The sequence below is a fragment of the Malurus melanocephalus genome, unplaced genomic scaffold, assembly GCF_030028575.1.
Source record: "Malurus melanocephalus ecotype Western Australia unplaced genomic scaffold, MMel_1.1 scaffold_90, whole genome shotgun sequence".
In the NCBI taxonomy this organism is placed as follows: domain Eukaryota; kingdom Metazoa; phylum Chordata; class Aves; order Passeriformes; family Maluridae; genus Malurus; species Malurus melanocephalus.
Genome location: NW_026623322.1, coordinates 1040084 through 1057196, shown reverse-complemented (window position 1 = coordinate 1057196; position 17113 = coordinate 1040084). Strand labels below are relative to the sequence as shown.

At 44.9% G+C, this 17113-nt stretch overlaps 1 protein-coding gene across 1 annotated transcript in view; it reads left to right on the top strand.

Moving 5' to 3' along the window:
- The first annotated feature begins 664 nt into the window (after positions 1–664).
- The window catches only part of RIPOR2 (RHO family interacting cell polarization regulator 2), a 51850-nt gene continuing 35401 nt past the window's right edge, over positions 665–17113 (top strand). Inside the window, exon 1 of the mRNA XM_057368329.1 lies at positions 665–822. Coding sequence (XP_057224312.1) covers positions 735–822 — 88 coding nt within the window. The 5' untranslated portion in view covers positions 665–734. The remainder of the gene's footprint in view (positions 823–17113) is intronic.

Genomic DNA, 17113 nt, shown 5'->3' with positions numbered 1-17113 from the left:
TCTACCTGTCCTGACCCAAATAGGGAAAGATACAGGAATACACGGATGGTATCACCATTGATTTCTCAAGCCACCTTCCAAATTGTGTCTATTCACCAAATAGATTCGCCATGGATTCCCTCTGCCCCTCACTCCTATCCCCCCACCCAAAAAAAAAAGAAGCACTTGCAGCTGTTTAAGAGGCACAAGGGAGAGCTTGTTGAAGGACCCTACAACAGMTTTAAATGCTGGCAGAGGAACAGCAAACTGTATAGAAAATACAGSATGGGTGTTTGGTTGATGTAAAGCCCAGCATTAAAAAAAAAAGTCACAGAGGAGAAATAAAGAAGTCCTAAGGGTAGCAATAATTATGTGCAAAATCCATATCTTTCTAGAGAGATATATTGCAGTAAATGGGACTATATGTTTTGGAAGGAAGATAAATTTGAAGAAAATACCTCACAGTCTTTGGGAAAATACGGTATTCCTGCCTTTTTTTTTTTTTTTTCCTCGGGGTAGCAGGAAAGATGCTCAAAGGAGGAAACGCAAGGTCCATTCATTGCACTGTTCTTTCATTTATATGCGCCTGTAACTGCTATCTTCAGCCCGCCCTATATCCAAATTTAGAGCTTTCACGCACTCTACTGAAGGCAACGGASGCTGCAGCGAGAGGCCCACCGGCCACGGGGAAGGCGAGCGGCGGCAGCCCCTTCCCTGCCTCGATCCACGCGAGAAGGGTCAGAGGCATTTTGCGGATGTTCCGTCTTTGGGACAAACGGCCTGAGGGGCCAGGCGCATCGAATGAAAAAACGGGAGAGCCGCACGGCCGCCGCTCCCAAAAAGGTACGGAGGCACCGGCAGCGCCGGCTCCGCCGCATCCCGCGGGGCCGATCCCGGGGGGCTCCGCACCCCCCGCACCACCCGCGGGGTCGGGCGGGCCGTGGCCCCTCAGCGCCGAGCGGCAGCGCCGCCTCCGCCCCCGCCCCCGCCTCCTCCTCCCCCTCCCTCCCGCAGCTCCGCAAGGAAAAGCCGGCAGCGGCTTCGCTTGCTGCCAGAGCGGCGGTGCGCGGCGATCGGAGATGAGCTGCTCTCGCTTCTCCTCGTTTTWAATATTTTATCTSGCTTTTAAACTTTAATTTTATTTATTTTTACAATTATTATTCGCTGTTGCTAGTTTTCCAGCTGCGGGCGCTGCCGCCCGGGATGGGGCACCGCGGTGCCCGTGGAGCGCTGGGCGGCAGCGGGCGAGCGGCGTCCCGGAGCGGGCTSTGAGCACCGCCGGCAGCAACAGGTACCCGGCCGGGCTCCGGAGGGTGCGGGGCCAGGAACCCGCGTGGGAAGGATGGAAGGAAGGGGCGCTGCCGAGCGGGGACGTGGCCGAGAGCAGCTCCGGGGTTGCGGGGCTGAAGAGCCGCGCTCACAGGAGCGGGTCCAGACCCCGCTCATCTGCCGGCGGCGGCAAGGTTTTGAGGAGAGCAAAGGTGCTCTTTTGGGGAGTCCTGGGCATGGTTTTAGGCTGTGATTGTGAAGAAAATCTTGGACTTGGGTGTTCGCTGAGGGATATGAAACTGGCTTAATGYTTTCTCACAGTGCATGGAAGTGCTTAGCCTTGTTTCCATAAAAAAGTGTCGGCGTTTCCTTGGGTCTTGTCGTTCTATTTCCAGTGAGCTTTTATGGCATTACGGGTTGGCGGAGAGCTTAGACCCTCTTAAGTTCCCCTTTCAGTCTCTGGCTCGTTCCCAGGGACTGATGCAAACACGTTGCACAGTAGCATTGCTCTTCAGTTTACCTTTGAATGCCCTGCTTACAAAAGGTCACCCTAATCCTGTGACTGGTCTTTCTATTGCTGTGTTAGCCGAGCATTTTGCTGTCTCTCATTCAAAGTTTCAAAAAGCTTTCTGGAAACTGTGTGCTTGTGGCCATGCTGCCTTTGCACCCTTTCATCCGTCTCTCTGGGAAGAGCTGAATGTATTCCCAGTGTAATTTCAGCGTTCATTAATCTGGCCGTGCATTCAGCCACGCTCGTCTTAATTACCGTGTTTGAGCTGCTGTCACGCAGCTGGAGCCCGGGGCAGGGAACACGCTCCCAAACAGAAACATCATCTTCTCCAGTGGTTAATTAGGTTTCACAAGTATCCTTCTCCTGCATAAACAAAAGCAGGAGCATGCACAAACAGAGGGCTTAAGGAAGAAGACAAGAGGAAGGTGTCTTTCCTGAAAGATTCCCGTGCTGGTTGCCCAGCTGTCTTCGAGKTCTGCATTCACTGGGAAGAGAGACAGCGTGATCCGGGTTTTGTGGCCAGACTCAGAAAGGTATCAGATGGGCTTGGAGACCTGCTTTGTAACCACAATGGGCAAATATGACAGATTGTTCCACATTTAAATAAGTGTGGGTGGGTATATATRTTGCAGAGTGGGAGTCTAAAGGAAGCAAAGTTTGTATTTTTTCCCATAAATCCAGTGTTTTCTAAGCTAGTAACTGAAGCTTTTAGACTGTCACTTAAGATGGTGTCTATGCTGCTTGCAAGTGCAGATGAGCCCTTGTGCAATGGGAACTTTTACAATCCCAGCATCCATAACATTATACTGGTTTAACTTTTGGCATCCAAGCAGCATTTCCTTGGTCAAGTGTGGGCTTTGGGGCTTTTCTTTGTTTTCATTTTTAAGAGGCAACATGTTGAATTTCTTTCCAAAACTCTGCCTAAGAAACAGAGCACTTGSCTTTTTCAGGTTGCTACTCCTCTCTAGAATGATAGTACAGTTATATTTTAAAGGAGTTTCTGCAGCAGATTTAACATTTCTTAAATATTTGGGAATGGATAAGGGGGGACGTGTTGTTGGTAAAGGAGCATCTGTAAGTGGAAAAAGGTGCTTTGCTCCCCTTGTGCTTTCAAAGCACATGACCATTTTTTTCACCTGTATCACAGAGCAAACACTTGGGCTAAGAGTGGTACAAAGCATGGCCCCGAAGCTCACAGCAGTATGTTTACATGCCATGCAGTGCTACCTTTTGCTCTTTGATATTTGTAAGCCTCAACAGGCAGAAAGGTAACTTCCACACAAAGTGCACAACTGGAAAAGATCTGGTTCTGGGGGAAGCTGCCATGCTTTCCTGCTGTGAATTAGTGGGAGTGAGAACTAAAGGCAGCATTGGCTTTTTCCAAAAAAGGGATGGCTGGTTTGACTTTTTATTTTTTTTTTTTTTTTTTTCCTCATGCTATACATGTGGCAGTGACAAGCTGCTTCCAGGCAACCCACTTAACTGGGGTAGTTTTCATCAGGCAAGTTAGGCTGTGAACAGCAGGGAGGTAGACAGCTTGTGTCTGTGGCCATTCAGCCAGCACAGAGCACCAGCTGAAAGCAGACTGGAAAGGAAGTGAGGAGAGCGATGCCTGAACACACGCTCCTGGCACCCTGGCACGGGCTTGTTAGAGAGGACTGGGATTTGAATTAGTGTCAGATAGGGGCCTGTCACATCACTTTCAAGCTGTGTGGTTCCTGGATGACTCTATTAACAAAATGGGAGGGGGAAAAATTATTATTTTCTCACTTAGCAGGAGCTTGGAGGTCATTGTTTTGTTCACTSAGCTTACAGTGCCTGCTGCTTTTCTGGTAGGGAGGTTGCTGAAGAAGTTTCTAAGAGGTTTTCAAAATTAATCAGGAAGAACACACACTGAATTCCCCCCCGCTCCTGCCAGTTTTGCACAGTTTGTGGCCCTGACTCCAAGATGTGCTTACCCTTTTAGAAGGCAAAGAGAAAGAACTGGGCCCCCTCTGAATTTAAAGTCAAATGTAAAGTCTTCTGACAGCAGACGGAATTTTGCTCTGGGAGACTTTACAAACTATGGTGGCTGCACTTTGACACTTAACAGAGTCAATGAGAATTTAAGTTGCCAACTTCTTTGTTTTCCATGCTGTCCTTCAGACAGTTTAGTGACACCAGAGCAAAGGCAGAAGGGCAGWCTGTGAGCAGAGGAGCCGGGTGGCTGGAGGAGGAGTGGCAGGAGGGCTTTGCCAACAGCCCAGGAGAGAGCTGGAAGGAGGTCAGCAGTGGAAGCCAACCCTGGATGCAATACACTGGATCATATTATATCTCTGCCTAATGTCAGGAATGGCTTAGCTAAGCTGGGCAGTCAACTCACTTTGAGCTCCATGTCCTTCCCTACGTACCCTAAATCAGAGCAAAACTGTGCATTTTCTTGTCCACAGCTCTTCCACAGCTTTTATTCTGCTCCTCAGAGCAAATGCCCTTGCTTATCTGCACCCGTGTGGGCTGTGTGGCTGGCCTAGGGCTGCCTTAATCCTGTCCGGTCCCATCCCCTAAAGCTGGTGCTCTGGCACCTGGTCCAGGCAGGTTTTTCAAGGGGAAAGGAAGCCGTGRGTACCAGATAATCTTCTCTGGGAACTGGAATACCCCCCTTTGGCTGCCTAGGGACAGACACCTTCAGCATTTATTTTACAGCAAGCGGACACCAGTTTTGTCTCAACCTTCACRGAATCATAGAATGGCTGAGGTTGGAAGGGACCTTTAAAGGCTGTCTAGTCCAAGCCCCCTGCAATGAGCAGGGAYATCTTCAGCTAGATCATATTTCTCAGAGACCTGTTCAACCTGACCYTGAATGYTTCCAGGGATGGCGCATTTACCACATCTCTGGGAAACCTGTGCCAGTGTTTCACCACCCTTATTGTAAAAAAAATACTCTTATATCTAACTTTAATCTGCCCTCTCACATTTTAAAACCATTCTCATAGTTTAAAACCATTACCCTTCTCCTATCACTACAGGTCTGCATCCAGGGGATTTGGATTCAATCCCTTGAGGTTTTGCTCTTCAGCTCTAGCTTTGAAGTGTTTTTTTGCTGCTGGGTCCGATGCTGTTGGGAAGAAAGAGGATTTCCCCTCCCCAATCCCATCCAGGYTAATTAGGGAGCTGCAGCGAGGCTCCAGGACCCAGCCATGATCAAAAAAGATGGTCCCAGTGGATATTGCCCCATGGGATTTGGTAGGTGTGGAGAAGGGTAGRTTCCTTGGTGTACTTGAATGGGTTTTGGGCAGCCACAAGTACAGACTTGCCTTAGTCTTTGCATCCATGCTCTGCACCCAGTGCCCTCAAGAAGTGAGTCCTCTAAGAATGACACAAGAAGTAACTGGCGTTTTTTTCCCTAAAGTTATCTTTTTCTTATGTCTGTTTATGTTACAAGGGTATCCTGTAATTTTTACTTCCCAACCAGCACAAAAGAAATGATGGATTAGCACAGAAGTATGCAAGCATCTTTCTTCTTTTCAATGGGAAGGACAAATTAAAGCTGACAGTTTCCTGGAACCAGCGCAACACATGAAGTAKTCACAATAATACATTTTATCTTCCAGCCCTTTTAAAGCATCAGAAGCTCTCTGGTCTCTGATGCCTCCAGTAAGCTGACCTTGGCTGGCAGAGTCAGCCACCTCATTACTGCTGTCCCACTGCTCACGGCCTGCCCTYTCTCCTGGCCCTCAAACAGCCTGATTAGCTGCAGCAGCAGCTATTGCTTTCCAGGTTCTGCAGCCTGCTGGTAACCCTTCAGTAATACTAGAGCTGTTTCAAATAATCCCTTCTGAAATCAATCTTTTTTTTTTTTTTTTTTTTTGTAAATTCAAAAACCTCTCCTAGCTGCAACACCCAGAGATTTGTCATAGACGATTTTGTCCTGACAAACCTCATCAACAGAAATACTTCAAGTCATCTGTTAACTTCAAAGAACAGTTGGAGTAGAGAAAATCTATCTGGTCATCAATGACATTCTGGTTTCAGTTTGTGCCTTTACCTCTACAAAACACCAGTCTAGACAACCCCATCTTTTACTATTYAGATCTTTCTATTTGAGGTGACCAAAGGAAGGAGCTCCTTTACAGTGAAATCTGTAGGAGACAGGCAAATAAGCATCTGTAAATAGTGGCAGGAGGTTTATGTTTCAACAGACCATGCAAGGTTGAGCACCACAGCTTCCTTTCTTTTTCCCCAAATTAACTTCTTGCTGTCTGACCAGCCAAAACTGCTTGATTTGTCCCTCAATGAGATGTCTTTCTTCCTTGTCGAATTTACCTTGCATCTGCTAGAAGATTGAATCTAAACAGAGGAARAAGTTTTTGCTTATAGTGACTGCCCCACTTGAAGATGCCCTAGAGGCCTTGAGGATCAGAGCTTGTGCTTGGGGTTGAGATGCTGACACTGCTCTGTGATAGTGCTGCAGGAAGCTAGGGCAGACATTGTAGTTCTTTGTACAAAGTTTGAGAGAAATTTTCTTGTTGTACAACATGAAGAAAAAAGTCTTTTCCATAATTAAACATCCTTGACATCCTCTCTTAGTATTTAAAAATGTTTGGTTTTAAAAYTTTTGAATTGTAGTACAGAAGTAGTGGTGTATGTTACAGCTTTGTGCAACAATATCCCTGCAAGTAGTCCTTGGCCAGCGAGTCTCCTGGGATAATGGACACACCATTTTCTCTGGTCACCCCTGCAAGCATGGCTGGATCATGGCAGCAAAGCTCTTCCTGTGCATTTTCCCAACCATGCAGGCACACCAGTGGGTGACGATGCTGTTGAAGAAATGCCAGTGCTCAATTAAGTGTATAATGTGTTGTCCTGCACGACTGACTGCCCTTTCCTTGTCTCATTCAGTACATCCACAAAACAGTGTTCTGTTGGTTCAAAGAAGGACTTGGGTTTTCTCAAAGAGGTGATGGTGGGATAGGAAGCAGTTGGCTGTGAGGTGCTCTTTGATCCATGGAGGCTTTTTCCTGAATTCASTGTGACACTTGCAGGCCACATCTACTTAGATATACAAAAAGTCTTATATACAAGAATATTTGTCTGCTAAAGTAAACAGAGGTGATTATTTAGTTTATTGGATGTTCAGATTAATAAAGCCAAGAGCTGGAATTGCTCACTAAGTCATCTGTGCTACAYAAAACCAAACCAAAGCTATATTAAAAATGCTAAGAGTCAGCTGAGGCCAGAGAATAATCGGCTTAAAATTCTGCCTGCATTTACTAAGGTTTTGCTTTCTTTGAAATCAGAGGGAGACATTGTCATCATCTCCCCRCATGGCAGCTGGACCACAAAGCCTTGCTCCATCATTCCAGGCTGGGCTGGAAGTGCTTTAATACATTTGATTTCCATGCCCTATGCTGAAATCAGAAATTCCCTGAAGGTTAGATGGTTTTTCATCTGCCAGTTATCCAGCAAAAGGTTGCCTTTTTTTTCCCCATTCTTTCCTAGCTCTACCCTTAAAAAGAAAACAACCTTCCTTCCTGATAGAGAAGGTAGCACCAGTGGATCCAGGGCAACAGCTCCTATGTTAAACTGGATGCTGTATGCAGGACTCCCCCAGACACTGTGTGTCTTGTGGGCATGTCGTGCTGCCACCAGGTGAGGAAGACAGTCGCCTCCATTGACAAAAGGCAAAGTACTTTTCCATCCTCGTGAAGAGCCATATCTGCCTTTCCTATACCCTGATGATGGCCCATTAATACGACATGAATTGGAAAATGCAGAAATCTCAAGAGAGAAGAAAAGGAGAAAGGAAAGGCAGCAGAGGACAATTTACGGGGTCATTCCTAAAAGCTTGTCATTAGCCTATGGTRGCCCCAGTAGGTCTTTCTTTTAAATGGCAGATGGGAGCAGCAGGGATGTGCCAAGATGCACTGCCTTAATTTGTGCARTGAAAAGTACACAAGATAATTACCTTGTAGTTCAGTGATAATAAGCACTGTTAGATCTTTCTAATTCATGCTTGGTTTATCTGTAATGTTTCTGTTTCTAGAATACTCAAATGGTAACTAATCCTATAGCAGAGCTGGATCATATGAAGTTCTAAACTCAGCATTTGGGTTTTTTTTAATGTCCACTACAAATTTAATTTACCAGTTTACCCTGCTGAAGATTTAAGGGTTTCATCAGGTTTGCACTGGCTTTGTCTGTGAYAGTAGACTGCAGGCATTTGGGAATGTTTTTGGGCTGGAACCGTAACAGGCACAGACCAGCCTGTATCTGTGGCATTCAAATCCCCTGCCCTTCAAAGGAGGAATGTACATGAAGACTGCTTTGGGAATGCTCCTTGGTCCATGCTTCCCAAAATATGCACAGTAGTTGTGTAAGAAAGCCCTAAGTGGCCCAAGCCAGAACTGGCCCAGGCCAGTGACTGTTCACTGTAACCTCCTTTGCCCCAAGGAGCAGGAAGCCCTTGCAAAGTCAAGAGAACAACTGTTCTGTACTGAGAAACTCAGAGCTGTAGAATGGTTTGGGTTRGAAGAGACYTTTAAGGGCCATCTACTTCCAACCCTAATCCCATCATGGGCACATTCTACACAACCAGATTTGCTCAAAGCCAAATCCAAGTCAACCTCAAATGTTTCCAGGAATGAAATGTCTGCATCCTCTCTGTTGTAGGTGTTCCAGTATTTCAACACCCTCATTGCAAAKAATCTCTTCCTTATATCTAAATCTACCCTTTTTTAGTTTAAAAAGATTGCCCCTTGTTGTATCAGTACAGGTCCTGCTAAGAAGTTTGACCTCATTTTTCTTACAAACCCCTTTCAAATACTGAAAGGCTACAATCAAGTCTCTCCGGAGCCTTCTCTTTTCCAGCTGAACAACCCCAGCTCTCAGCCTCTCTTTGTAGGAGAGKTGCTCCATCCCTCTGCTCATCTTTGTGGYCCTCCTCAGGACTCCCTCCAACAGGTCGATGTCCTTCCTGTGCTRARGGCTCCAGACATGAGCACAGTACTCAACATGGGATCTCACCAGAGCAGAGAGGTGGCACCGTGTCGCTCAACTTGCTGCCCATGTTGCTTTTGATGCAGCCYGGAATATTGTTGGCTTTCTGGGCTCCAAGTGCACATAGTTGAGTCATCTTGATAGGTGTTGAAATGAAATGTGGTTTCAGAAAGTGGTGGCAAGGAGAGCAGGTCTCTATGAAATTCTAGATATTTTTTCAAATGTTTCCTGTAAACACTTGTGTGTCTATAAAGCTGTCCTGCTGTTTTGGTGAATGCCTGGTATAAAATAAGAGTATGGGGTGGGGCTGGGATAGCTGTATCTTCTGGCAGTCTGCACATARCAATCACCTTTTTCCTTTTATTCAGCTGCCCCATTGGCCATCCGACCTCTTTTTCCAACACCAGTGTCACTAACACAAGCTTTTTCCAGGRGGGACCCTAGCACAGACTCCCCTTACCCCTTTATCCTCTTTCAGATGCTTCTTACAGATCCTTTAATGATCCTGGCAAGAGAAGATGGTGGTGTTTTGGGAGAAGTTTGGTGGTCTTAGATATGCACTCTTGCCTCCTGTGCCTTCAAGAGTTTTTTAAAGCTTAAAATACTGTGGCCAAGAGAATAAAAACCTCTGCCATAACTTGAAATAAAATTCCTAAAAGTCATATATGTAAGAAGATTGGAATTTTGAATTTGAAAGTGAACTGAAGCCACAAGACAAAGGAGTTGCATCGGAGCACACTCTGATCAAGCCTCTCTTGGTTGTGCATGGACAGTGTTCAACCACTTGATGTASTGGAAGAGAGCTTCAGACAGATGCTGTAGCCAAATGTAAATGAAGTAACACAGGACTTTTATGGCAATGCTCTTGAAGTGGCCATACTTGTGAGGTGTCAAAAAGATTRAATAAATTTGTTTCTGCTGTGCTCATTTCTGGAAGAAGAGCATCCAGCTTTAAAGAWCTTTTATCCTAAGACATGTAACGGTGTGTCTTCAACAGTATTTTAGTGAGCAATGTGCCATTACRGCACTCCTGGAAATAGAACGATCATATAAACATCCACAGAGTTTTAAGTCACCCTAATCCCATGTATTTAAAGAGGAGCAGCAAAGCATTTGTATCTCATTAGTGGCTGAAAGGATTTGACAACAATGATGTTTTACTTTCCTTTCAGGGATGAAAAGCCTGTCTTACTTGTTTAATTTAGCTCACTCCTGCTTATATTAGAGTGTACCTGGACTGGATACTGAGAACAGCTAGTTTGGCTGTCTTGGCTGAGGCAAAACAAATAATCTCTAGAGCAGCCCACTGGTTACCCAAACCATCCTGCATGTGTTTACTTGATGCATTTGCTTTCCTGCAGATGCAAAGAGATGGTATCCTCAGCTTGCAGTCCTTGCCTGTGCTGCTACCATCTGCATTTAATGAGGGTTGCAAGCAGCAAAAATATTGGTGTGAAGTAGTTAAAGAAATCAGCACTCTCRAGGATGATTTTGCTGGTCATCGCTTTTTTCTCCCATCATGGAGAAGATATTTATATTCGTTCCTTGCACAGTCTGAGAAAGTGAAGCCACTCTGCTGCTTACGCTTGATGTGCAAATTTAGGTCACTGCTCAGATTCATCATGGAATTTGCCAAAGSACTCCCACCGGAGTTGCATCTGTTGACATCAGGGCTGTCTTACCCCACTTGTGSTCAGATGTCACTCCTGGGCTTGCCCAGATGAATCTGTTGGTCAGTAAGGGTCAAGGGGCACCACCTGCAGCACTCATGGGTTCCTAGGCCTTCCCTAATGCTAATGCTTGCCAGAGTGGCCAATAGGCTGGTCACTTTTTGTGGTCTGAGCTGAGAAATTAAAACCCCACCCAACATGTGTGGTCAACCAGGCATATACCAAAAGATAGAGAAGTAGTGAGGCTGCTGCCARATGGGTTTCCAGTCTATTTTGCATCCTGCCAGTCTTACTAGTGCTCACAAGATTGCTCCTCGGAGTTTATCTCCTCATACAGGGGTACATAAYAGAGCAGCCCAAAGTCTTGCACCTTCATTATTGTGCAGCACTGCTGAAATGATGGTGTGATTAATTGTGTGCGTGGCCACTCGCGCTGAACCGCKTCTTAGGGATTTTGTGCAAGGTGGATTTAAAGCATGAGAGGGTTGTTCTCCGCTGGGTTTCAGAAGTGCTTTTTCTTTAGATTATTTGCCAGCACTTGAATGGCAGTGGGGCTTCGTTTTTAATTAAATCTTACATTGACATAAAGAATTATCAGTGATGAGTAGAATTGGAGTTGACTTCTAATCAAAGATAATTCTCCATACTGGGGTGGGTTTGAAATGAATGAATGTCAAATGTAATTAGATAGTCGGATTCTGATCCCTCAGCCACGCTCATATCTACAGTTATAGACCATATTTTGCTTATTTACCCTAATGCCAGCTGAATATGATTGCCCTGTGTCTCTAATGCTTTGGGGGCAAGATTAGGGAGGGCTCCACGAGGGCTCCTGCGCATGCTTGCCCCAGTCACCAGTGTGAAATAAATGTTGGAACTGAAAAAAAAAAGGAGGTCAGCTGCCACGAACCCATCTGTTGTGTGCAGAGCCATTTAGGATCAAATTTATTTTCCTTGGGTTTATTACACTGAAATAACTCATTTGCATTTCTCTCCTCTTGGGTTTTCAGCTATACCAAGGGGAGGAAGCTGTGTAGGTCTTCCTCTGAGGGGAGGTGAAGCAGAGGCTGCCTGGCAACAAAACTGGGGAGAGACCTGTGGTGAAGGAGTGAGGGAGGGAGGGGAGAAAGCTGTGGTATGAGACAAAAAGGGTGCTGCTTTCACCTTAGCCGCTGCCAATCCTTATTTCTGTGCTCTAGTGAGGTGATGAGAATTAGAGCCAAAGGCATGTTTTACAATAAAAATAAAAGACAAAATGGAAAGTCCTCACAGTGACTTTGGTACCTACACTGGTATGAAAGATGACTTACTTAAATTATGGAGCTTTACTGCTGTGGGAGCATCAGCTATCAGGCCCTGTGCATTTACAGCCATGTATACATTATCACTTTGCTCTTGACCTGGATTGTTAGCTWTTTTCTTACTATTACTTTTTGGTTTATGTACATCATCTAGTTTGGGTAGGAGGASCAGAACAAACAACACGAGCTGTTCCAGATGGTAGACAATTTGTATTTCTGCTCAGGGTGTCTGGTGATGAGCTAGCAAATACTGTRGCATTTGAATTGAAAATACCCTTACAGGCTACATTTAAAATGTTYTTACAGAAATAAAACCATAAAGTATAAGCCTTGCTATTAATATTTTTCCCAAGGCTTGATAATATTTGAAAYAAAAGCTGAAATTTGGTACTGAAATATGACATTTTCATTTACTTGAAGCAGTTGATAGCACCTTGTGCTCACTTATGGAGATTTCTGCATGATAAAGTAAAGCTCCCAGCCATGGGCTTAAGAGCTATAAAAGATGTATGAGTTGCATAAACATTTCTTTGTGCATTATAAAAAATGAATCCCCCCAAACTGAAGGTATTCGAATATAGGTAATAAAAGAATCACTGTAGGTRTCACTGATGGACATCAAGTTGTCAGTGAAAAACACACAAGCCTTTGGAGAGATCCTATGGGATAGTCAGTGCTGAGGCTTAGATGTCCATGATGGGGTAAGAGACACACCCCAGCAGGAGCAGGATGAGCTACAGTGGGCTAAACTAAGATTCTTGTTGCTGCAAGAGATGAGGCAGAAGTTTCCCTCTTTGCACTGTGGCTACCAATGGCTTTGGTGCCCAGCCAAGAGTGTCCCATGTGCTCCCACATCTCCCATTTGAAGRAGAGGGTTCCATCTCAGCTGTAGCTCCTTCTCTGTGCAGCTCTGCTCTTTGCAGCCATGTGGGTAAACCCACGTGGCTCTTTCTGTACACTAAAATTAACGTCTGAAGCTCACRGAGCTGCTGGCCTTTCACCGGCTGATGTAGGCTTGGGAAGTGTGCTTGTCAGTATAGCCATATGCTGCAATTTAGGAATATCTCTGAGCCTTGGACTTTGGTGGAAGAAATGCACATAATTTTATTCTGGCAACCAAGAATAGTTCTTCAGCTGGAGTTCACGTGTCTGTACAACTCTAGCAAATGCTGCCCTGCACAAGGAAGGAGCAGCCCAATCACTGGGAGCATAAAATGTACCATGAAAGCTGTAATTTGTGTAACTGAATGACCAACAAAAGACACCTTTCTACAGCTGCTTCCAGGAGACCCCATCCCACTGAAATGTTCCTGACACACAGAAATTATGAGCCTGCTCACTCATGCCTATGAGTTTTTGTTCTGAAAGTGTAAAAGTACTTGTGGAAGAATTAAATTTCTTGTGAAGGTTTTTATAATGTTCCTGAGTACTCTTATCCACATATCATTGTCAAATTTTTATATTAAAARCCCCCCAAGGATGTCTACATTCTAATCCAAGATGCACACCTCTGTAYCTTTCAGGAGCCCTGGGAACATGGAAATCATAAATTCCAGGTGGTTGYCTGGGCTACTGGCCATGCTAGTCTTGTATTGCCAAGGTGATTCAACTAAATGAGGTCAGAAGTTGGAAAATAGGTATTAAAAATATCTAGATTATATTAAAAATATCTAGACCTAGGCTTTGGCTACAAAAGCACACTACATGAACTAAAGGTGCACCTAATGGGCTTAGCATTGAACTGAGCCTGTGTAAGTTTAGAATTGTGGTCTTTGGGCTTATGAGTGCAAAGCAGAAAGAATTGGCTGTTTGGGAGGGGGTCATGACTTCTAGGGGATAATCAGTTCCTTCCTCTATTGTGGTTTTCTTCTGGAGAGGTGCATAGTCCTAGAAGTCATCTCATTGCATTTTAAAGTTTTTACCTTTGTAGACCAGCCAGTCCAATAACCAGAGCACAAACCTTGGTGTAGATGAGAAAGRAACGTGTTCTTTTCTTTCATTAGTCAATAAGATATGGGCCCTGGTCTGCAGGTCAGAAATGTTCCTAGCATGAAAARTAGAATCAGTTGACTTCTGCAGCCACACACTCACATTATTTAGTGGCCCCCCTCAGGTCACCTCAACCTAATAATTATTACTAATTTTTAACAGAGAGCCTGTAGATCACAAAACAGCAGAAAGATCAACATGCAATGTCACTGTAGGGATTACAGCTCCTTAGATCCAGAATGGACCTTGAACCATGTGTCACACCAGAAAATAATATGGGAAAAAGGGATTATCAAGGATGCTTTCAGTCACTCAGTCCTACCCCACATTCCCATTTAATCAGTGATTATACATAATCCTGAAGTGTCCTCGATGCCTCAGCTGCAGACACTCCCAAACACCTTACAGCAGATTCTAGACCTGGAGCCATAACTCTAACTGCTACAAGGAGAGAACAGGAGGAAACAAAGGCACCATCACCACTGTATATTGCAGCTACCATATGTCTAGCAAAACCAACTTCCTCTCATCATGTGGTGAGCAAAAAAATACCATCTCCATATTGGTCATGGGAAAGAAACAGAGAAAAAAGGACTGTGCAAAAGTCAAACTAGATTTAGCAAATAYGTTTCTGAGTTTCCCCTCTTTGCTTGGATCAAAGTTCACACTGTTTATCAAATATTTTTCATTGTTGGAGGTAGAGGTCTGCACTGAGGGTGATGAAGAGAAGGCAGTCCTGTGGAAGTGGTCGTCCCTTCCCCACTCATTAGCTCAGGCTCAGCTGTTTYCCCGTTTCCAGACTGAAAGGAGAGCTGAGAGGGGATTTTTATTTCCCTGGGGACAGAGACATCATCAATTATCTGCCATTGCCTGCTGCAAGCTGTCAGCGAATAGGRCAGAGGAGTACTGATAGGATTTCACCTTATCCCTTGACTCACTGATGGGCTCATCATTCATCTGCTGTGCACTTAGCATGGGCAGTACTAATTATATTAATTATACTTCTATACAGGGTGTGCTTGTATTAGCAGTAAAGAGACTGGTGTCTTTTTATAATGGAACGTCCTTGCTTCATTAACTTACATATATTTAAAAGTGTAAGCGTACTCCTTATAACCACTGCTGAAGTGGATCTCTCAGATCATAAAACCATTTAATATCATTTTAGATGTGCCACTTGAATTATATTGAGAGCAAAAATTATACTGCATGGAGAAGGCAGTAGCTTTATATCACATAACTGCTAAATGTAGACTTAGAWACTTGATCTCCCACCTTGGCATAGCCCCAGAATCCCCTCAGGAGTGTTCAGCTATGGGGATAGCCGTCAGGTCAGTAAGAGATCTGGGTGAGCCCTTGTGGGCTGAGCCTTGCTGAAATTACTCTAACAACTACATCGATGCATATCATCARGATACAAGTGTATTATTAAATTCAGAGGTAGGGTTATGTCTTTGATAGCGCAGAGGCCAGTGAATGGTTTAAGAGGCAGGAAAACAAACCCCTCTCAACAAAGGATATCACACAATGGGACAGATACTCGCCACTCCAAGTGTATTTGCGAGATGTAGGYATCATAAATAATCCATCGATGCAGTGCCCATATGCAGCCATTGTCTCTGTGAATCTGGGCCAAGGGGCTCATGCAGAGTCTKCACTTTTCTAGATTGGTGGGAAGGATCTGACATGTCAGCAATATTAGTTTAAATCTTAAGAACACATTGTGTTTGTACCACAGAGTCAACCTCTAACCTGACCAATGGAAAATAAACGAACAGAACTGGGAGATATCACCAGTTCTGGCTCTGTTACCTCCTTTTATCTCAGTTTTCTTCTGTACAGAAATTAAACATACATTATTCACCAAGGTTATATATAATATATAGGGAGAGGCCACAAGCCTATCTGGGCTCTGAGCTCTGACCATTTTATGCAAAAGCAAAGCAAATGTAGCTCCAGGCAGGTCTTCAATTTGCATTTCAATTGCACTTCTTGCACATTTTTTCTGGTATCTTGAGGAAAGTCTTAGCTACTAAAGTCTTTCAAAGCCATCTGAGTGCTTGAGCAACATAAAGAAAATAAATAAGTACATTCCTTTTCCAAGATTATTTATTTTTTAAGTTTGCCGAAAGAAAAAGAAAACCAAAACAGTTCCAGTGTTTTTGCAGTCACACATGGACACTAAGATTCTGTTCAGAGTGAAAGTCATTCATGTTCTGTTCACACTAACAGAGAAGAGACTCAGCATGCAGAAGATGCTAGCATTTTCACAACAGTTTTGAATTAGTCCTTATCTTTTCATAGCCAATGTTGTCATGATTAGCACCCAACCACCCAACTTCAAGTTTTGTTTTATCTCGTTTTTTAAGGAATGGTTGATGTTAATACAGCTAAATCTCCTCTGGCTGTCAGTGTTGTTTGGCTTCCACCCTCCTAGGTCTCCAGATGTTGTCAGGGTGTGTGTGTTAATCATCCTGTCAAGCGATGCAAGTGCTGAACACTTGCAAGGGATTTTCTGCTCCTTGGTACTCTGGACCCRATTTTTAATGCAAATCCTTGTCTGGAAGCACACAGATTGCCTAATTGTCTCAAGGTTATTTGCAAACCCAAAGGGACCTTGCTACACACACCCCCAGAGTGCTGTGGTCGAGTGGTTTCCGCTCTGTCTCTCAGGAGGTGGCTCTCTGTGGAGCTTGAGCTGTTGGGCATGAGCTGGCACAGGGAAGCTCTTTACCATCTACAGGGGTGTGAGGTTTGACCCTGGCAGCTGCAAAATGCCTTCTGGCCAGTGCTGTGCCAGATACCAGCCAGCCCAAGCAGAGCTCAGCCCTGCAGATGTGTTCAGAGAACCTTGTGGAGCTAAGGGTGAGTATAGGGCTAAATTGGGACTCTCCCTGTGCAAAGACTCGAGTGCCTCCAGCTGTGGCTGGAGCATGTTATCCCTGTGTGAGTTAGTCAAACTGCATCCTTACTGTGGTTTCTTCTGAGTTTGTGAGGAGCAGCTTCTCCTGAGCCTCTCTGCCCCTCTCACCCTCTCCCCTGTCTCTCCTGACCATGGATTTCTTCCCCATACAAGTGCTCATGGTCCTGGTCTGCCTGAGAGCAACTTCTCTGTCCCAGGGGTTTATCCTTGCTGTGGTTAAACTCTCTGAGCCCTGAGCTGGATGGGCTGCATCTGGGCTGGGCCAGGGACACAAATGGTGAAGTACCATAACCTGCTGACCACAGTGGAGGAGAAGACTGTCCTTGACTGCACCCCATGTGCTGTCTCTGAGGCTGTTCAGTCAGAGGGACAGCCCTCGCTTCCGAAACAGAAGGATGTACAATGGTTTGGTTGTGCAATAGAGAAATGTCTCATTAGCAGTAGTGCTGGCAATGCTGGGACTGGAAGAAGTGTTTCTGGCAGAGTTCTTGCAGAA